Source organism: Trachypithecus francoisi, unplaced genomic scaffold (assembly GCF_009764315.1).
Source record: "Trachypithecus francoisi isolate TF-2019V2 unplaced genomic scaffold, Tfra_2.0 Lachesis_group7, whole genome shotgun sequence".
Classification (NCBI taxonomy): domain Eukaryota; kingdom Metazoa; phylum Chordata; class Mammalia; order Primates; family Cercopithecidae; genus Trachypithecus; species Trachypithecus francoisi.
In genome coordinates this window covers 98,065,032-98,087,728 of record NW_022681472.1, presented here as the reverse complement: position 1 = coordinate 98,087,728, position 22,697 = coordinate 98,065,032, and the positions used below count along the sequence as shown (strand labels likewise).

Below are 22,697 nucleotides of genomic sequence, written 5' to 3'. Positions count from 1 at the left end.
GTTAGTTTTCTGCTTTAATAATCTGTCTAATGTTAGTGAGGTGTCTCCATGTGGCAGTGCTGCTGCTTCTTGTAAAGGCTCCACCTTGGGCCTCTGCGGGTGAGTGTTGGTTGTGGTGTTGTCAGTTGGTTGGGCTGGTCTGACCTCAGGCCTTGGGGGAAGTGGTCAGGTGTCAACAGAGTTGGAATGGAGTAGTAGCTCCCCAGTTCCCAGACCTCTGGATGGCCCACTGGACAGCATGCATGAGTCCTGTAGGGGCTGGACCTGTGTCAGGCTAGCTCAGGGTTCAGGTGCTGGCTGTGATAAGGAAGGGGACAGGATGGTTCCCAGGTCACTGGCCAAACTCTCAGACAGGGGCAGGCAGAATGCTTAGGTGGTGGGAGGCTGAAGGAAGATCACAGACCTGTAGGGGCTGGGTTTTCAGAAAGGCTCTGGGCTGCAGATAAAATGTTCAGGCAGGGGCAGGGCAGCTATGCCCTGGGGGACCTTTCACTGGGGAGGACAGGACCCCTCAGCTGGGTCCACGGAGACTGGTGGCTGTGGGATATGTGGCATGCTGACACTTCCCTCCTACCCAAGCAGTGCTAAACTTCACTGCTGGGGGCATGCAAGGGTGCCAAGCATTGTCTGTTACCTCTGGGAGTTTTGACCCAGAGGAACACAGAGGAATAACCCACCACAGTGTTCAGGCGGGAGTGGGGTTACTGTACTGGAAGCCCAAGCCAGTGAGCTTTGTCTGGCAAGGAACAATGGGGGTTGGGGGACATGTCATGGGCTACAGTCTGGGTGCATGCCAGGAGACCTTAAAAACAACAACAACAACAACAACAACAAACTTCTCAAACTCTTCCAAAAAATTGAAGAGGAGATAATATTTCCAGACTCATTTACAAGGCCAGCATTACCTTACTACCAAAGCTCAACAAAGACATCGAAGAAAAGAAAATTTCAAGCCAATATCCCCGATGCACATAGATGCAAAATTCCTCAACAAAATACTAGCAAATTGAGTTCAACAGCATATTGAACCTACAAAGAACTCAAACAAATTTACAAGAAAAAACAAACAACCCCATCAAAAAGTGGGCAAAGGATATGAACAGACATTTCTCAAAAGAAGACATTCATACAGCCAACAGACACATGGAAAAATGCTCGTCATCACTGGCCATCAGAGAAATGTGTCTCATTTCTTTTCTCAAGTCTCTCGTTCCACCTAACGAGAAACGCCCACAGGTGTGGAGGGGCAGGCCACCCCTTCAATATACATATTCCAAAACATCATGTTGTACAGGATAGATGCATGTCACTTTGTCAACTAAAAGTTAATGAAATGAAAATTTTAAAAAGTGAAAAAATACATGTGGTTTAATACAATTAATGCCAACTCATTCCCTTGTTTTTTGCTATGAACCTTGCAAGGAAATGAATAATCCAAGGCTCTTGGATAAGATAAAGGCCCCATCCGTCTTGCTCCTCTCAGCCTTGGAGGAGGAGGGAGAGTCCTTCCTCCCCTCTCCCCCACTGCTCCGCCCGCCCCCCCCCCCGCACTCCCAATCAGTCCCCGCCTCCAGCCCTGACCTCTGCCCTCGGTTTCTCAGACAGGTCCAGGGCCAGTTCTCCCATGACGTGATCCCTCTCCAAGGCAGGGTACCAGGCAAGATAAAGGACTGGGGCTGAACAGGGTGGAGGGAGCATTGGAATGGCACTCAGGGCAAAGGCAGAGGTGTGCATGGCAGCACCCTGGCTGTCCCTACAAAGGGCACAGACACTGGGCACCAGAGCCACCCGGGTCCCCAGGACAGTGCTGCCCTTTGAAGCCATGCCCCGGCGTCCAGGCAACAGGTGGCTGAGGCTGCTGCAGATCTGGAGGGAGCAGGGTTATGAGCACCTGCACTTGGAGGTGCACGAGACCTTCCAGGAACTGGGGCCCATTTTCAGGTAAAGCCCTCCTTGGCCCTCACTGGGAACACCCAGAGCCCTGCCCCGGCTGCCCAGGACCCTGTGGGGCACACAGCACTGCCGTTCCCAGCAAGTCCCAGCACTCTGCATCTTTTGGAGGATGGGGAGGGAGTGCTGCACGTGCTGGTCTGTGGCTCTGCCAGTGCAGGGGATGGTACAGAGCAAACCCCAGCTCGCTGCAGACAGGGCAGGACTCAGAGGCACTAAAGGTGAGAGGTGCCGAGGAGCCAGCAGGAGGGCTACAGCTGTGAAGCCACTAATCCAGGAGCGGGGAGGGTGGACAGGAGACACTTTGGGTTGGAACTGCAGAGTGGGGTCAGGGGGGACACGACCCTGTCCAGTAGAGCCTTGTGCCTGGCCCCACAGGTATGACTTGGGAGGAGCAGGCATGGTGTGTGTGATGCTGCCAGAGGATGTGGAGAAGCTGCAGCAGGTGGACAGCCTGAACCCACACAGGATGAGCTTGGAGCCCTGGGTGGCCTACAGACAACATCGTGGGCACAAATGTGGCGTGTTCTTGCTGTGAGGGGCAAGTCGGGAGCTGAGAGCTGGGAGCAGGGTGGGCAGCCTGGGCACGGAGAGGAGGCAAGAGAGGCAGGACCTGAAAACACATCCGCCCTGGGCCTCTGTGATGGACTGTGAGGGTGAGCACCCAGCCCACAGGATGGCCATCCTGTGGGGTCACGTCTGCCCTGCAGCTGGGGGAAGCAGGGCAGTGGTGGAGAAATGGGCACAGGCACCTCTGCAGAGGAGAGGCTGCAGAGCAATGAGCCCTTCTGTGTAGTGAGAACCCACTCTGCACCGATCTCGGCGGCTTCTTTCTCTTGCGGTCTGGGGACTCTCCTTCCCACAGGTCAGAAAACAGGTCCTGAGAAGGGGACTCCCACTGGCCCAGGTCACAGGCTGTGAGTGCTGAGCCTGGTGTTCACCGGGGTTGCAGCCGGCCTCAGGGCGCTCGTGGTCCCTGCTGTCCCAGCAAACTTTCTTGATAGGGACAGCCCTGAGCAGGAGGCAGGTGGGGACGCAGGTGGCTGGTGGCTCCATTGTTCTCAGAAGCAAGGCACGAGGTGGGACGGTTGATGGCACTGGGGAGGATGTTTCCTGGTCCGTGGAGAGGGTGGCGCCTGGTCAGGTGGACAGGGAGAGGCTGGTGCTTAGAGTGGGTCACCTGCAGGGACGTTGCCATTATGATGGGGGAAGGACTGGAAGACGGTGTCACAGTGGCGACAGCCCCCTCTCCACGGCAGGAGGATAACGCTCTTGGGAATAGCGGGATTTAGGTAAAAGGGCGCCTGTGGGTAGGAACCTTCACTGAGGCTGGCCTATAGACAACATCTGGGAGGGAGTCAGAACCCAGGAAGGCAGGTCCAGGAGGCTGTGTGCGCATAACAGAAGGAAGGAGAGTGCTCCTGTGTGTGTGCGTGTCTTGCATCTGTGCACATGCTGTGTGTTCCTCTGCACCTGCATATGCACATGTGTTGTGTGTGCATGTACACAAGTGTCTGTGTGTGCACGTACGATGTGTGGTGTGTGGCACGGGTGTCTCTGTGTGTGCATGTATGAGGTGTGTGTGCACGGGTGTCTCTGTGTGTGCATGTATGAGGTGTGTGTGTGCACGGGTGTCTCTGTGTGTGCATGTATGAGGTGTGTGTGTGCATGGGTGTCTGTGTGCATGTATGAGGTGTGTGTGTGCACGGGTGTCTCTGTGTGTGCATGTATGAGGTGTGGTGTGTGCACGGGTGTCTCTGTGTGTGCATGTATGAGGTGTGGTGTGTGTGCACGGGTGTCTCTGTGTGTGCATGTATGATGTGTGGTGTGTGTGCACGGGTGTCTCTGTGTGTGCATGTATGAGGTGTGTGTGCACGGGTGTCTGTGTGTGTGCATGTATGAGGTGTGTGTGCACGGGTGTCTCTGTGTGTGCATGTATGAGGTGTGTGTGTGCACGGGTGTCTCTGTGTGTGCATGTATGAGGTGTGTGTGCACGGGTGTCTCTGTGTGTGCATGTATGATGTGAGGTGTGTGTGCACGGGTGTCTCTGTGTGTGCATGTGCAGGTGCCGGCATGGGTGTAGTGTCTGCACACGTGTACATGTGTCTCTTCACACATGTGTGTTGAGGTCTTGCATGAGCACACGTGTGCATGTGCGTCTTCTGCCTGTCATCACTGTCAACTCGGGACAGCAGCCAGCTGGACATGAAGCAGTTTTGTAGAAGGTTGGCTGACAGGGGAAATTCTACCCCACCATTCCCTGGGGGGAACCATGCAGCCCCAACGCATTCTGGGCTGTGGGTGAGGATGGCATGAAGCACAGAGCTCAGTTCCTGCCCTGCAGAAGATGCAGACACTTCACAGGAGCTGCTGCCCCAGAGGCACTGTGCCCAGGGCAGGGAAGGGTGGGGAGGAGAGGGCAGCCAGAGTCTCTCCCCTCAGGAAACTGCGTGGGTGAGGAGGGTAAGCTGGACAGCAGGGGTCAGTTCCTTTCTTGCAGGAAATCCCTCCCCCCTACCACAGGGAGGGCCTGCATGGGTGAGGTGGTGCCCAACTCGGGGTGTCAGGTACTGGGAATGACCTCAGTTACCCCATCAAAACCTGCAGGCAAAAGCTACCGTCTCACCACTGCTTAGACCTGAGTGGCCTTTGCCCAGCACCTGGAGGCTGCTCTGAGAAAAGGCTGCAGCTCGAACACAAACAGGCAGCTTCCGCCAGGGCCCCCAGTCGGCTCCCTGCAGGCCGATTCCCCTTGGGGACAAGGAGGATGGGATACGGGTCAAGGCCTGTGTGTTTCTGGGGCGGCCTCACAAGCTCTGCCCTGGCCTCTGTAGGAATGGGCCTGAATGGCGCTTCAATCGACTGCGGCTGAACCCAGATGTGCTGTCGCCCAAGGCCGTGCAGAGGTTCCTCCCGATGGTGGATGCGGTGGCCAGGGACTTCTCCCAGGCCCTGAGGAAGAAGGTGCTGCAGAACACCCGGGGGAGCCTGACCCTGGACGTCCAGCCCAGCATCTTCCACTACACCATAGAAGGTGTGGGCCAGGTGGGAAGGTCCAGCCTCAGAGACCCTGGAGTGGCCAGGGATGGGGACGGGGGACTGGAGGGAGTCGGGGGAGGCAGCCTGGAGGCCTCCCCAGGAGGTTTCCTTGTGCTCAGCAGTGCATCCTCCCCGCAGCCAGCAACTTAGCTCTTTTTGGAGAGCGGCTGGGCCTGGTTGGTCACAGCCCCAGCTCTGCCAGCCTGAACTTCCTCCATGCCCTGGAGGTCATGTTCAAATCCACCGTCCAGCTCATGTTCATGCCCAGGAGCCTGTCTCGCTGGACCAGCCCCAAGGTGTGGAAGGAGCACTTTGAGGCCTGGGACTGCATCTTCCAGTACGGTGAGGCCAGGGACCCAGGCAGTGCTACGGGGAAGGAACACCATGGGCGCCCAGTTTCTCCCTCTCCACCACCCAGCGGGGAATGGAGGCCACAGGGAGGGGCCGGGGGTTCCTCACCGTCCTGCCAGGGAGATCGGTGTGAGTCTGGGGCTGGGCTGCGCCGATTCGGAGAATTTGGTGTGAGAGCAAGGAGACTCGTGTGTTGGGGCAGCCCTGGGCAGGAGGAAGACACTGAAGGACGCTTCCCAGCACCAAGGTCTGAGGGCTGTCTCCTGCTCCCCGGACAGGTGACAACTGTATCCAGAAAATCTATCAGGAACTGGCGTTCAGCCGCCCTCAGCAGTACACCAGCATCGTGGCGGAACTCCTATTGAATGCGGAACTGTCGCCAGATGCCATCAAGGCCAACTCTATGGAACTCACTGCAGGGAGCGTGGACACGGTCAGGCCGGCAACCAGCCCCACCTAGGGAGAGTGATGCCAAGTCTGGTTCCCAGACACTGCCTGCCAATGCCACATGGCACCCACGTGCCCCATCCCCAGGCTATGGGCCCCACATTTCTTCTTTGACATTGTGATGTGATAAACACATTTGCAGGTTGCCTTGGTTGGAATGGGGGTTCCTTTTTCTGGAGGACTCAGGGAAAGGGGTTTGGATGGGAAGTGGGATTTGAAGTCTTGGGTCCCAGGGCTCTGTTGTGCTCAGGGCATGCATGTCTCCACCCCTCACAGGGAGGTTGTCCTGGGAGGGGTGTCCTGGGGGCTGAGTCCTCCTGTGCAAAGTCTGACCCTGCAGCCGTGGCTCCTGCAGACTGTGTTTCCGTTGCTGATGACACTCTTTGAGCTGGCTCGGAACCCCAACGTGCAGCAGGCCCTGCGCCAGGAGAGCCTGGCCGCCGCAGCCAGCATCAGTGAACATCCCCAGAAGGCAACCACCGAGCTGCCCTTGCTGCGGGCGGCCCTCAAGGAGACCTTGAGGTGGGTGCTAGCTGAGCCCTCCCTGTTGCCCTGGCCCCTGCTGGAGAGCAGCCCCCACTGGGTGGTGGCAGACAGAAGCTGGGCTGATAAGCAGCGTCACCCAGCAGCCCATTCCCCCTGCACCTGCTCTTCCTCTCCCTCAAGGACAGGGAGCTCTTCTTCCGCTGGAATCTCTCAAGCCTTGGGATTAACGTGGGGCGTGTCCTTCTGGGCTTGGGCCTGCTCAGGTTAGGGGAGGTTTGGCCGGCTCCGCAGGTGCAAGGAAGCACTTCCTCACGACCTGGGCTTCCCGTGGGCCGGGGACCTCTAGCGGGCTCTCGGGTAGGAAGGCTGCAGAGGGCACGGGAAGCCCCGTCCAGCTGAGGACCCTTTCTGTGGATGCCCCCACCTCCAGGCTCTACCTGTGGGTCTGTTTTTGGAGCGAGTGGTGAGCTCAGACTTGGTGCTTCAGAACTACCACATCCCAGCTGGGGTGAGTGAGCCCCACACCCCTCCAGCTGAGAACCTCCCTCCCCAATCATTCCCTGAACCCCGCTCTGCGTCCGCAGACATTGGTGCGCGTGTTCCTCTACTCGCTGGGTCGCAACCCCGCCTTATTCCCGAGGCCTGAGCTCTATAATCCCCAGCGCTGGCTAGACATCAGGGGCTCCGGCAGGAACTTCTACCATGTTCCCTTTGGCTTTGGCATGCGCCAGTGCCTTGGGCGGCGCCTGGCAGAAGCGGAGATGCTGCTGCTGCTGCACCATGTGAGCAGGCCCGGGCTGAGGAGGGGGCCTGGGCGGGGTCTGGGCAGCATGGGAGGGGTTTGAGCAATGTGGGAGTGGCCTCGGTGGAGTGGGCGTGGCCTGCATGTTTCCTGGACTGGGCAGGGGTTACTGGGAGCCCGGTTGAGGCTGTGTAGGTCCTGGGCAGAAGTTGGTATGGTGAGGAGGGTACCATCTGGATGAGGCTGCTGCTAAACAGAGTCAGGTGGGAACTGGGGAAGTTGGGTGGAGCCTGTACAGGATAGTGGGGCTTGGGCAATACTTGGGCTGGATACATTCTGGGTCTGGGCTGTAAGATGGGGCTGGTCAGGAATGAAACAGGTTGGGGCCCAGGCTGCTGTTCCCCCTTCAGCATAATCCCTGCAACTTTGCGGGTCTGAGGAGGCTGCACCATGTCTATGGGCTGTGGACCAGGCCAGATGGAAACCCGGCTTCTGTCCTAGGTGCTGAAACACCTCCAGGTGGAGACACTAACCCAAGAGGATATAAAGATGGTCTACAGCTTCATATTGAGGCCCAGCACGTTCCCCCTCCTCACCTTCAGGGCCATCAACTAATCACATCTCTGCATCCAGGGTCCCAGCCTGGCCACCAGCCTCCCTCTCTGCCTGACCCCAGGCCACCCTTCTTCTCTCCCACACACACAGCATCCTGAGCCACCCCTCTGTCTAACCGGCCCCAGTGCAAATGGAACTCCTGAGGGCCTCCAGGACCAGAGTTTGCCAGGCTAAGCAGCAAGGCCAGGGCCCAGCTGGGGAGGATCTTTCTGACAGGGCCTGACCTTGTCCCCAGCCCCACCTGGCCCCTTCTCCAGCAAGCAGTGCCCTCTGGACTGCTTGACTCTACCCCTCCCAGCGCTGGCTCCAGGCTCCTCGTGTGGCCATGCAAGGGCACTGTGATTCTGTCCCTTGCCCTCCTGCCTACTCTCACATGTCCCTGTTCCTCTCCCCTGGCCACGGCCTCTGTGCAGACTGTGTCAGAGTCATTACACGGGATCCCAGCATCTCAGAGTGCAGTCAAGCTCCCTCCTGCAGCCTGCCTCCCCAGCAGTTCGAGCATGCCCCAAGCTCTCTGAAAGTTGTCACCTGGAACAGGGTCCTACAGGGTAGAGTAAAAAGGCCCCTGTGGTCACTTGTCCTGACACATCCCCACTTTCAAGTGATACAAGTGAGTCTCGAGGGACGTGTGTTCCCAGCTGATCGTGTCAACCTCATGCCCCAGGCCTCGTCTTTCATGGACCAGGCCTCGTTCCAGCAGCGAGTGTTGGGTCCTCTGCTTCCCATGCTGTCTTCTGGGGAAGGTCCTGAGGATGCTGTGAGGAGATGGAAGGGTCATGTGGGGTGGGAATCTTGGGTGTGGTTCCAGAAATGTTTCTGGCAACAGGAGAGACAGGATTGGGCCAACAAGGACTCAGATGCCTTTTATTCACTCATTTCTCTGGTTGATACGGAGCCATGCCATGTGCCACGACCTGGGGTGGGCACAGGGAGGCTGCTGTTCCCAACATGGACCTGCCTTGGGCCTCATGTGCTCCTCATCCAGCAGAGAGAGCTGACCCCTCCTGAACGGGCCACTCCGCAGTGCTCCAGTGCAGGGAGAGGAAGCGCCCAGGTTGAGTGTGCGCCCAGCCAGACTGTCTTTATCTCCAAGGACTGTCATCAGGGTAAAGATCACCGCAGCCAGCTCCTGGTGGTTGATGAGGATCAGAGCGTTTGTTCCCCCACGATAGGGGAAACCCCTGTGGCATCATTCCAGTGGTGGTCAGTAGTTTCAGGATGCCCTGCAGGACTGTCAGTACAGGGAGAGGAAGTGCTCCAAGTTGGGAGCACACCTAGGTAGAGTTCTTGGTGTTAATCTATTCAGGCTGTTCTAAGAAAATGCCATAGACTGGGTTGCTGACAAACATTAGAATTCTATTTCTCATGGTTCCGAAGGCTTAGAAAGCTAAGATCAAGGTATCAGCAGGTTCTGTGTCTGGTGAGGACCCACCTCTTGTTTCATAGGTAAAAGCTTCTTGCTGTTTCCTCACATGGTGGAAAAGGGCAAGACAGCTCCAGGAGACCTCTTTTATAAGGATGCCAATTCCATTCAAGAGGCCACTGCCTGCATTCCCTTCCCCTCTCAATGGCCCTGCCCTGCTATTACCATCACCTTGGTGACTAGATTTCAACCTATGGATTCTGGAGGCAGACCCAAAAATTCAGATTAAACTATTCTGCTTCTGGTTCTCTAAAATCTACATCCTTCTCATATACAAAATACATGCATTTCTCTCCCATAACCCCAAATAATCTTAACTCATTTTAGCATCAACTTTAAAGTTGTAGTCCAAAGTGTAACTTAAATGTTATCTGAGTCAAATATGGATAAGATTCAAGGTACAATTTATCCTGAGTCCAACTGTTCTTGCCGTGAACCTATGAAATCAAACATGTTATGTGCTTCCAAAATACAATGGTTGGAGAGGCATAGAATAAGCATTCCCATTCCAGAAAGGAGAAACAGGAAAGAAGAAAGGAGTAACAAGTTTCAAGCAACTCCAAAATTGAATGTGACCAACAGCATTAAACCTTAAGCCTCAAGAATAATCTCCTTTGACTGGATTTTCCATCTTCTGAACATAGTGGCGCAGGGATTGTTTCCCCCAGGGCTTCTGGATGCTCTGCCCCCACAGCTTTGCTGGGTGCAGCCCGCAGTGCAGCTCTCCTGAGTTGGAGTTGCATTCCTGCAGGTCTCCCAGACTGGAATCAGGCACCGGTAGCTCCACCTGCCTGGGATCCCGGGTTGTCCTGCTCTGCTGGCTCCACTAGGCATGGCTTTCACAGCAGCCCTCTGCCTCAGTCTTGTGCCTGAAGTTCTGGGCCACTCCATCCCTTAGATATCCAGGTGAAGGCTTCCACACCCCACAGCTCATGCAACCTTCACTCCAGCAGAAATGATCCTATGCTGACACCACCAAGGTTTACTACCTGTGCCCTCTGGAGGGGCAGCCACTGTGGCACATGACACACATAAGCTCACTGGAGCTCACCTGAGGTGGTCAATAAGCAGAACTCCAGAATCTGGGGAGCAGACCCTTGAGGTAGCACAAGGGAGTGAGTGCCAAGGTCTTACAGAAAAATGCAGTCCATCCTTTGAAAATATTCTGTCCCCCCAGACTCTTGCGCTTTGGGTGTGTGGTGAGAGTGGCAGCCCCAGTTATTTCTAAAATGCCTCCAGGGTCATTCTTCCATTGTCTTGGTGAACAACATGTGGCTGATCTATAATAATCTTATCAAATGGTCCCTTGGCTACACCCTTGGTGCTCTCTCCAGAACATGCTTTCTCATATTTTGCAATATGAACAGACTGGCAATTCCCCAAATCTTTAAGTTCTGCTTCCCTTTTGATTATAAAAAATCCATCTTCAATTTATTTTTCGCTTCTTCTATTTTACTATAAACATTCAAGAGCATCAAGTTGCACCTTAAACACTTGGCTTAGAAATTTCTTCAGCCAAATATCTTATTTAATTACTCACTAGTTCTACTCTACATAAAACACTAGGACATAAAGTCAATTCAGCCAAGTTCTTTGCCACTTTATAACAAGGACTACCTTTCCTTCAGTTTCTAATAACATGTTCCTTATTTCTGTTTGAGACCCCATAAGAACAGCTTTTATCATCTATATTTCTAGTAACATTCTGTCCCTGACCACTTACATATTCTCTAAGAAGATGGAGGCTTTCTCTACAGCCCTCCTCCTCTTGTTCTGAGCCCTTACCAGAAGCATCCTTCAGGGCCTGCTCATGATGACATAGGCTTTCTCTAGCATGCACTTCAAAACCCTTCTAGCCTCTACCCAATTACCCAGCAGCACCCCCGTTTTTCAGTACCAATCTTCTGTCTTAGTTTATTCAAGTTGCTATAACAAAGTACCACAGACTGGGTGGCTCGGAAACAACAGAGATTTGTTGCTCACAGATCTGGAACCTGAGACATCCAAGATCAAGGTGCTGGCAGATCTGGTCTCTGGGGAGGGTCTGTTTCCTGATTCACAGATAGGACATTCTTATTGTGTCCTCACATGATGGAAAGAAATAAAGAAGCTCTCTGGGGACTCTTTGGTATGGGTGCTTTCACTTTCAATAGCATTTTGCAGTTTTCCTTGCACATATTCTGAAATTTTTCCTGTACATGTATCCAGCAGTGGAATTTCTGGAAAAAAAAAAAAAAAAAGGATTGGCAATAGGGTTTGGAGGAGCCAGGACCCAGATATCCAACATAGCAGGCAGGGACTTTTTTGGAAAAGAGCACAGTCTTTTTTGGAAAAGAGCCCTGCTCACAAATCTCAGCCCTTTTACTGATAGAGAGGGACTGTTGGTCTCTCTTCTTCCTTAAGAGTTATCCTTGGAGATGTCCACCTCTGGCTGGAAAAGAATTCCCCAGCTCAAGCCTTCTCACTCTCCTAGGTAAAGGTGTGTGAGTGTTGTGTGGAGAAGAGCACAAGCCTGAGGCAGCACAGGGGAACGTGTCCCTGAGGATTGCAGAAACTCTGCTTTGCCTGAAGAACTTGTAATGGCATCCCTGAGGGAGCTGCCTTGCAAGACACTGTTGATTTGTCTCAGAACCTTCTCCACCATCTCTCTTTCCTTCTAGACCTAAAGCTTCACTTAAGTACCAGCAGGCCCCAAAAGATGAGGTAAAAGTGTGACCCAGGAGGAGCCGTGCTACACTCTAAAACAACCATGTCCCATTTCCAAACATGCAGATGCATCAGGGGAACACAAATGGAAATGAATATTAAGTGGGTGGGATCATGGTTGAACAAAAGAAAAGTTAGATTCAGGCTGAATTAATTGATATGGGCCCTCCAAGCAGAGCTTCTAGATAGCTTGAGAGTTAGAAATGGACCCTAATAGTTTGGTTGGTTGGCTGAAATATGAACAAAAGATGGCCCACATGAAATGAACGCCAGGACAATCTTAGTTCACCGTAGAGGAACATATCCAAAGCCTGAAGGAGATCGAAATGATAAAGCAGATTGATCATACAAGATCTGTGCCAATCCACGGAGGTCACCCATCCCTGGAGGCCCAAGGACACGTCTTTCACCATGACTGTCAGAAATAAATTTGAGAAGGGAGTTTTTTTTTTTATCCTTGAAGAGCTCTGTGGGCACTCTTCTCTGTAGGTCAGGCATTATAGTGGTAACTGCTGTCGCTTAACTCAGGTCCTTAAAGGCAGTGGAAATAACTGCAGTGGGAGGGGTTCAGCAGGGCCATGTGGCAACCCTTAATAACCAGATAAGCTGGTATGGCTGCAGTAATGAACAGCATGATCAAAGCTGCACTCAGAAGAGTCTGCCTGGCAGAGGCAAATGGCATTGTCTAGTTGATCATGGTGTTCCAAGATGCCAAATAAATAGATATGGAGTCAACTAAATCCTTATTTGATCTGTATAAGCACAGGAGTTCTGAGTCAAGTGGACAGAAGTTGAGCCAGAATCATAAAAGCAGAGTCATGGTCCCTGAATCAATTCCCACACTGAGCCAGTTTACATACCCAGAACCGCTTGAATGAAAGAGTAGGCCAGTTCCTCTTGAGGAAAGACCCCACGACACTGACAACAGTTTATACGGTTAATCTTTCTCACATCCTGCCCCAAAGAGACTCACAGCCTTTTACCAGAGTGACTTTGCACTGGGGAAAAGGCAATCATCAGACTTCTCAGGAATTTCTAAATACAGGCTCTGAATTGACACTAATTTCAGGAGACCCCAAATAAAAGGGATTATAGAACTCAGATGATTAATGGAATTTTAGCTCAGGCCCATCTCACTGTGGATCCAGTGGGTCCCGAAACCCATCCAGTGCTTATTTCCCTCAGTTCAGAATGCATTATTGGAACAGACGTACTCAGGTCCTGAACAAACTCCCACAAGGGTCTCTTGACCTGTGAAGCAAGAGTTATTACTGTAGAAAGAGCCAAATGGAAGCTACTAAAATTGCTTCTGCCCAGGAGAACAGTAAATAAAAACAATATTGCATTTGCAGAAAAAATTACAAATGTTGGTGTCACTATCAAGGACTTGAAGAGTGGAGGGATGATGATTCCCACCATACTCCCATTCAACTAGATTATTTGGGCTGTGCAGAAGACAGACGAATCTTCTAGAATGACAGTAAAGTACGGTAAAGTTAGCCAGATGGTGACTCCAAGTGCAGTTTCTGTGCCCGATATCATTTCATTATTATAGCAAATTAGTATGTCTCCTGGTACCTGGTTGCTATGATTTCAATGTCCCCTCTAGAATTCATGTTGAAACATGACCCAGAAGTGGCAGTGTTTATTTGTGGTGCCTTTGGGAGGTGATTACACTATGAAGGGTTTTGCCCCCATTAATATATTAATCCATTCCTGGATTAATGGGCTGTCATGCAAGGGAAGTTGGTGACTTTATAAGAAGAGGAAGAGAGACCTGAGCTAGCACACACAATCACACTTAGCCCCTCGCTGTGTGATGCCCTATGCCATCCTAGGACCCTTCAGAAAGTCTCCACCAGCAATAAGACTCTCACCATATTCACCTCGAGCTGACAGCTTCTCAGACCCCATAACTGTGAAAAATAAATCTCTTTTTATTTACAAATTACCCAGTTTCAGGTATTCTGTTATAAACAACAGAAAATAGACTAAGACACTATTATGCAGGTATTGATTGACAAATGCTTTTTTTTCTAAATTTCTATTAGTAATGACCACCAGAAGTAATTTGCTTTCAGCTGGCAAAATCAGCATACAACTTTTCTGTCCTGATGGCTATGATAATTGTAAATGTTAACTTAAGTAGGATACAGTATCCAGTAACTCAATCGAACATGATTTATGAGTATTAGTATGTTGTTACCTTCCTATAAAGAAATACCTGAGACTGTGTAATTTATTTTAAAAAGAGGTTTAATTGCCTCATGGTGCTGCAGGCTGTACAAAAAGGATAGAAGCTTCTGCTCAGCTTCCGGAGGGGCCTCAGGAAACTTACAATCATGGTGAAAGGTAAAAAGGAGGCAGGCAAGTCTTACATGGCTGGAGCAGGAGTAAGAGAGCATGGAGAGGTGCTACACACTTTTAAGCAACCAGATCTCATGAGAACTCACTCATTGTGCAGTACCAAGGGGGGATGGTGTTAAACCATTCATGGGAACTCTGCCCCCATGATCCAGTCACCTCTCACCAGGCCCCACATCCAACATGGGGGATTACAACTGAAAATGAGATTTGGATGGGAAAACAGCCACACCATATCACTCTGTGTTGTGAAGGTATTTTGCAGATGCGGTTAACATCAACAGTAAATTGACTTTGAGTAAAGAAGATTAGGATCACTCTAAAAAATGCGGTGGATCTTATCCAATCAGTTGAAAGGGCTTAAAAGCCAAATTAATGTTTTCTGGAGAAGAAATTCTATCTCAAGACTGCAGCATCAACTCCTGCCCAAGAGGTTCCAACCTACTGACCTGGCCTACAGATTTTGAACTTACCAGCCCCCCAAATCATGTACAAACACACACACACACACACACACACACACAAATAGTATATATTTAGAGAGAGAGAGAGAGAGAGAGAGAGATCCATTGGAACTACTGCTTCTGTTTCTCTAGAGGACTTTCACCAATACATTTGGTGATATGGTTTGGCTGTGTCCCACACAAATCTCATTTCAAATTGTAATCCAAACATGTCAAGGGAGGGACCTGGTGGGAGGTGATTAGATCATGAAAGCAGTTTCTCCCATGCAGTTCTCATGACAGTGAGTGAGTTCTCACAGGATGCAGGTGTTTGATAGTGTCTGGTGCTTCCCCCTTGTTTCTCTCTCTCTCCTGCTGGTTTGCAAAGAAGGTCCTTGCTTCCCCTTCACCTTCCACCATGATTGTAAGTTTCCGGAGACCTCCCCAGCCACGCAGAACTGTGAGTCAATTAAACCTCTTTATAAATTACCCAGTCTCAGGCAGTTCTTTATAGCAGTGTGAAAACAAATTAATACACTTGGATATAGGAAAAGGCTTTTCAATTAAAGCTTATCAAAGCTTTATCAAAAAGCTTGATAAATCTGACAACACAAAAAAGTCTTTTGCATGGCAAAAATGTAAACAAATCAAAAGACAAATGATGAACTAGTAGAAAATATGTGCAAAATGCATAACAGATAAAGTGCTAATGTCCTCAAAATATAAAGTGCTTAAAGATGACTGACTGCAATCAGTTACTGGGCACTTCTCTCCCAGAGAGGAATCAAAATCATGAGTAAACACTTACACTTCAAGTAGATCATCTAAGAGAGCACACTGAAATTCAACAGAGAAATGACAGGAATCACAGACAGGCTAGGAGAGTGAAGATGGCACCCTCCGAGCTGGTAAGGGCACAGAGTTGGGAGAGGCGCCCTAATGTGGGGCAAGTAGTGGGCAAGTGAGAGACCCCAGGTGTCCACACCTCTGCCATGGACCTTTAAAATACTAGACGTGGGAGAGCCCACTCAAGTCCCCCAGATCTCCAGGGAGCTGCCTGGAGGCAGCACAGAGGCACCCCTCAAACCTGTGTGGATTCCCACAGGCTTTTGATCCCTGAACAGCTTAATACCAGCTGCTGTTGCCATGCCAGAGAGGGAGGCTGGGCACTTTTGCATTCCCCAAAGACAGATGCTGCAACCGTGTTATGGAGGAGCAGGCAGACTACGCATTGCATGGCTGCCGCTCCCCACCAAATGGGGTGTGCCTGCATTGGCAACAGGGTCCCAGCACAGCCACCCCATAGCTCAGCGTTTCCCTGAGATCCCAAACCCCAGAAACCACTGATAAGCCCTGTGGATCACGCAGTAGTCACTGCCACAGCTGCCTCCACCCCTGCCTCCCATGGTCCAGGGAGGGAGCAGGGAGGCCAGGCACCTGCACATGCCCCAAACAGCAAAATCCAGCGCTGCTTCTGTGGGAGGGAAGTGCGATGGGTCACGCACTCTGCAGTTGCCAGTCTCCAGTGTCCCAGCTTGGGGGGTCTGCCTTCCCTAGTGAAAGAGCCACAGCACAAGCATCAGCTCTCGCTTGACCTTTTCAGCTGCAGCTTGGAGCCCTTCTGACAGCCCCCACAGGCCTATTATCTGCCCTCAGGCTCTCACTGCCTGAGCATTCTGCCTGCTCACACCTGAGAGTTTGGCTGGTGACCAGGGACCAGCCTACCCCTCCCTATCACGTCCAGCACCTGAACTCTGGGCCGGCCAGATCCTGGTCCAGTCCCGTCAGCACTCATATATGCCATTCACAGGCCATCTAGGGATCTAGGAATTAGATAATTACCTAGCCTATTGTGGCACTGCTGGTACCTGACCACTCCCCCAGGGCCTGAGGTGGGCTGACCCAACCAGCTGACATCACTGCAACTGAAACCCACCCACACAGGCTGAAAGGCAGAGGCCCTCCTCACCTGCCTGCCCATCTCTAGGTGGAAGAGCAGCAGTTACCATCCTGGGGAACAGGTGAGCCACAAAGCTGTCGGTATCGGGCTGAGTGGAGGTTTTATCCCAAAACCACTCCCGCAGAGAGCCGTGGGACAGGCATTTCTGTGGCTGTTACGCAGTGGCCCGGAGACAGACAACAGTGTGCATCTGAACTGAAAGTCATGAGCCCTGGCACAGGGGTATGACAGGGACACAGATTGCATTCCTGCCTATCCAGGACATAGAGCTGGTGCAATCCCCCAGGTGCCTGTGCTTGCCATTGGGGTATTTATGGGCAAGCCAGGGGATCCACCTCTGCCTAGCTGTATCCCCCATCCACTGAACAGATAGCTCAGGGCGCCAGGCACTCCACTGTCCAGCCCATCACCTGAAACAACAGAGAGTGCCTCACAGTAGACAAAGGTTTGGTTCATACCCATCCACTTGTGCTGCAGCCAATTCTTACCCATAACTACCACCTACTGGCCTGCAGGTCAAACTGCACAGCTCACTATAAAACCTGCTGACCTGGCTCAAGCCTGTAATCCCAGCACTTTGGGAGGCCGAGACGGGCGGATCACGAGGTCAGGAGATCGAGACCATCCTGGCTAACACGGTGAAACACCGTCTCTACTAAAAAAATACAAAAAACTAGCCGGGCGCGGTGGCGGGCGCCTGTAGTCCCAGCTACTCCGGAGGCTGAGGCAGGAGAATGGCGTGAACCCGGGAGGCGGAGCTTGCAGTGAGCTGAGATCCGGCCACTGCACTCCAGCCTGGGCGACAGAGCGAGACTCCGTCTCAAAAAAAAAAAAAAAAAAAAAACCTGCTGACCAAGGTGCAGAGGGCTATAGAAGGTAAGCCAAAAGACCCTGCCCAATGCACTTCACAGTCACCTCCACAAGAGTTGGGAGGAATAATACAGAAAAAAAATCAGAATGAAAATAAATTCAAAAATAAGAAGTGTCAGCTTCTCCAAATGAGAAGGAACCAGCATAAGAACTCTGGCACCATGAAAAATCAGAATGTTGTGACCAAAGGATCACACTAGCTCTTTATCGATGGACCCCAACCAAAATGAGAACTCATAAATGACAGGTAAAGAATTCAAAGTATGGGCTGTAAGGATGCTCAATGAGATCCAAGAGAAGGTTGAAAACCAACACAAAGGAACCGTGAAAGACAAAGCCTTCCAGGAAATGAAGAAAAAAGTAAATATCTTAGAAACAAAAACCCAACAGAACTTGTGGAAAAGGAAAGGTCATTTAAGGAATTTCAAAGCACATCTGGAAACTTTAACGATAGAGTACACCAAGCAGAAGTAAGAATATCCAAGCTTGAAGACAGTTCATTTGAATTAATCCAGTTAGACAAAAATAAAGAAAAAGGAACTATAAAAAATGAACAATGCCCTTGAGAAATATGAGATTATGTAAAGTGACCAAGCCTACAGCTTATAGGCATTCCTGAAAGACAAGAGAAACTAAGCAACCTGGAAAACATATTTGAGGGAATAATTCAGGAAAATTTCCCTAAACTTGCTAAAGAGGTAGACATCCAGATACAAAAAATTAAGAGAACACTTGTGAGATATTATACAAGACAAACATCACCAAGGCATATAGTCATCAGACTATCCAATGCCAATACCAGAAAAATACTCTTAACGGCAGCTAGAAAAATAGGTCAAATCACCTGTAAAGAAAAATCCATCAGACTAACAGCAGAATTCTCAGCAGAAATCCTACAAGCCAGAAGAGATTGGGGGCCTATTTTTAGCTTCCTTAATAAAAAAAAAAAAATGCCAGCCAAGAACTGTATAACCCTGGCTAGTTAAGCTTCATAAATGAAGGAGAAATAAGGTCTTTTCTAGACAAGCAAATGCTAAGGGAATTTGTTACCACTAGACTACAATGAATACTCAAAGGAGTTCTAAACATGGAGACAAAAGGACAATACTTGCCATCATAGAAGGACATATGAGTGCAAAACTCACAGATTCCATAGAGCAGTTACACAGTTTAAACTCTAACACAACTAGCTAACAACACTATGATAGGAATAAAATCTCACATACCGATATTAACTTTGAATGTAAATGGACTAAGTGTTCTACTTAAAAGATAAAGAGTGGCAAATTGGATAAAAAAAAAAAAAAAGACCCAATCATTTACTGCCTACAAGAGACTGGCCTACTGGCTAAAGACACCTTCATACTCAAAGTTAAAAGGTGGAAAAAGATATGTCATGCAAATGAAAAGCAAAAGCAACCGGGAATAGCCATTCTTATATCAGATAAAACAAATTTTAAACCAAAAACAGTTTTAAAAAAGTCAAAGAAGGGCATTATGTAAGATAAAGCACTTAACTCTCCTAAATATATATGTACCCAACACCAGAGCACCCAGATTCATACAAGAAATACTAGTAGACCTAAAAAAACAGGTTGATAGCAATACAATAATAGTGGGGACTTCAACACCTCATTGACACCACTGGACAGATTATTGAGACAGAAAATCAAGAAACACTGGACTTGAATTGGACTACAGACTAAATGAACCTAATAGATATCAGCAGAACATTCTACCCAATAATCACAGAATATACATTCTCATCTATGCATGGAATATTCTCCAAAATCAACCATATGCTTGGCCATGAAGCAAGTCTCAACATTAAAAAAATCATGTCAAGTATCCTCAGAACACAGTGGAATAAAATTAGAAATCAATATCCGGAGGAACTCTCAAAACTACATAAGTACATGGAAACTAAACAATTTGTTTAAGAATGATTCCTGGGTAAACAACAAAATTAAGACAGAAATAAAACAATTCTTTGAAACAAATGAAGGTAGAGATAAAACATATCAAAACCTCTGTGGCACAGCAAGAACAGAGCTATGATGAAACTTTATAGAATTAAACACCTACATTGAAAAGAAAGATCTCAAATTAACATCCTAACATCACACCTCAAGGAACTAGAACAACAAGAGTCTGAGTCTGAGAACACTTTTAAGGGGCTGCCCAGGCACACTGGGTGCAGGATCTACCTAGCTCTTTTCTGAGCTCCCCTGGCTGCTTGCCCAAGCTAAAATCTAGCAGAAGAGAAGAAATAACAAGCATCAGAGCAGAATTAAGTGAGACTGAGACCAAACAGAATGACACACAGGATCAGTGAAATGAAAAGTTAGTTCTTTGAAATGATAAACTAAATTAATGACCACTAGCTAGACTAACCAAGAAAAAAAGAAGATTCAAATAAGCACAATCAGAAATGATAAAGCTGACATCACCACTGATACCACAAAAAAAACCCAAAAGATCACCAGAGAGTACTCTGAGTACCTCTATGCACACAGACTAGAAAATGTAGAGGAAATGGATAAATTCCTAGAAACACACAATCTCCTAAGATTAAATCAGAAAGAAACAGAACTACTGAACAGACCAAGAAGGAGTAGTAACATTGAACCCATAATAAAAAAAAAAAATCTTCCAACAACAACAGAAAAGCACAGGATCAGGCATATTCACAGCGAAATAGTACCAGATGTACAAAGAACAGCTAGGACCAAAGTAACTGAAACTATTCCAAACAATCTAGAAGGAGAGATTTTATGGAATGCTTTTTCTGCATCTATTGAGATGATTACATGGTTTTCATTCTTAGTTCTGTTTATGTGGTGAGTCACATTTATTGATTTGTGTATGCTGAGCCATCCTTCCAACCCTGGAATAAAATCAACTTAATTGTGATAAATTGTCTTTTTGATGCACTGTTGAATTTTGGTGTCATAGAATGAGTTAGGGAGGAATCAGACAAGCACACAACAAAGAAAACTATGGGCCAGCATCACTCAACACAAAAGCCAAAATTCTCAACAAAATACTAGCAAACTGAATCCAACAGCACATCAAAAAGATAATTCGTCCCTTTATTACAGGGATGCAATGATGGCTCAACATATGCAAATCAATAAATGTGATTCACCACATAAACAGAACTAAGAACAAAAAACATATGATTATCTCAATACATGTAGAAAAAATCATTTGATAAAAGCCAACATCCCTTCATGATAAAAACTGTCAACAAACTAGGCATTTAAAAATACCTCAAAGTAATAACAGCCATATATGACAAACCCACAGCCACTGAATGGGGAATATATATGATGAACCCACAGCCACTAAACATCATGGGGAATGGGGAAAGGTTGACAGCATTTCCCCTAAGAATTGGAGCAAGGATGTCCATTCCTTGTTCCGTGTCTTGGAATGGATGTCCATTCTTTGTTCCACCACTCCTATTCAACATAACACTGAAAGTCCTAGCCAGAGCAATCAGGCAAGAGAAAGAAAGAAAAAAGAAAAGAGGAAGTAAAATTATCTCTGTTCACCAATTACATAGTCGTGTACCTAGAAAGCCCTAAAGACTCCTCCAAAAGACTCTCAGACTTGATAAACAACTTCTGTAAAGTTTCAAGATACAAAATCAACATACAAATATCAGTAGCATTTTTATACACCAGTAACATTTAAGCCAGGAATCAATTCAAGAACTCATTCCCATTTACAATAGACCACACACACACACACACACAACCTACAATACATTTAACCAAGGAGGTGAAAGATTTCTACAAGGAGAACTGCAGAACACTAATGAAAGAAATCATAGATGACACAAACAAATGGTAAAACATTTCATGCTGATGCATTGGAAGAACAAACATTGTTAAAATGACCATATTGCCCAAAGCAATCTGTAGATTCAACACAGTCCTTATCAAATTACCAATGCCATTTTTTACAAAATTAGGAAAAAAAAGTCTATAGTTCGTATGGAACAACAACAAAAAGCCCAAACAGCCAAAGCAATCCTAAGCAAAAGGAAAAATCTGGAGGCATCATATTGCCTGACTTTAAATTGTGCTACAAGACTATAGTGACCAAACAGCATGGAACTAGTACAAAAATCGACACGTAGATCTATTAAAAAGAATAGAAAACCTAGAAATAGAGCCACATACCTACAACCAACTAATCTTTGACAAAACTGACAAAAATAAACAATGGCGAAAAGACACTCTATTCAATAAATGGTACTGGGAAAATTGGATAGCCACATGCAGAAAAATAATACTGGACCCCCAACTCTCACCATATATATCGAGACGGAGTTTTACTCTTGTTGCCCAGGCTGCAGTGCGATGACATGATCTCGGCTCACTGCAACCTCTGTCTCCTGGATTCAAGCAACTCTCCTGCCTCAGCCTCCCAAGTAGCTGGGATTACAGAAGCCTGCCACCACGCCCAGCTAATTTTTTGCATTTTTAGTAGAGACAGACGGGCTTTTGCCATGTTGTCCAGGCTGGTCTGGAGCTCCTGACCTCAGGCGATCCATCCATCTTGGCCTCCCAAAGTGCTGGGATTACAGGCATGAGCCACCGCGCCCAGCTCTCTCACCAGATATTATAAAGAAATTAAATTAAGATGAATTAAAGACTAAATGTAATACCTGAAACTATAAAGACCTTAGAAAAAATCCTAGAAGAACCCTTCTGGATATGCCTAGGCAAATAATTTATGATGGAGACCCCAAAAGCAAATGCAACAAAAACAAAACAAGACAAATGAGACTTACTTAAACTAAAAAGCTTCTGCACAGCACAAGAAACAATCAACAGAGTAAACAGACAACCTACAAAATGAGAGAAAATATTTGTAAATTATGCCTCCGACAAAGGAGTAATATTTACAAGAAACTCAAACAACCCAACAAGAAAAAAACCAAACAACACCATTGAAAACTGGGCAAAGGATATGGACAGATATTTCTCCAAAGAAGAAATACAAAAGGCCAATGAACACATGAAAAAAATGCTGAAAATTCCTAATCATCAGAGAAATGCAAATTGAAACCACAGGACAAATTAAAACCACCTAGGACAACCTCCCTGTGAGGGGTGGAGACATGCATGCCCTGAGCACAACAGAGCCCTGGGACCCAAGACTTCAAATCCCACTTCCCATCCAAACCCCTTTCCCTGAGTCCTCTAGAGAAAGGAACCCCCATTCCAACCAAGGCAACCTGCAAATGTGTTTATCACATCACAATCTCAAGGAAGAAATGTGGGGCCC

The 22,697-nt window shown here is 48.5% G+C and overlaps 1 protein-coding gene across 1 annotated transcript; it reads left to right on the top strand.

Moving 5' to 3' along the window:
* Window positions 1-1,663: 1,663 nt before the first annotated feature.
* Window positions 1,664-9,434, top strand: LOC117079174 (cytochrome P450 11B1, mitochondrial). Its single transcript, XM_033202849.1, has 9 exons — window positions 1,664-1,941; window positions 2,329-2,484; window positions 4,785-4,984; window positions 5,128-5,331; window positions 5,619-5,773; window positions 6,143-6,313; window positions 6,704-6,781; window positions 6,858-7,055; window positions 7,517-9,434. The coding sequence occupies exons 1-9, from the start codon at window positions 1,703-1,705 to the stop codon at window positions 7,628-7,630; spliced, it is 1,515 nt and encodes a 504-aa protein (XP_033058740.1). The 5' UTR covers window positions 1,664-1,702; the 3' UTR covers window positions 7,631-9,434.
* The last annotated feature ends 13,263 nt before the right edge of the window (window positions 9,435-22,697 follow it).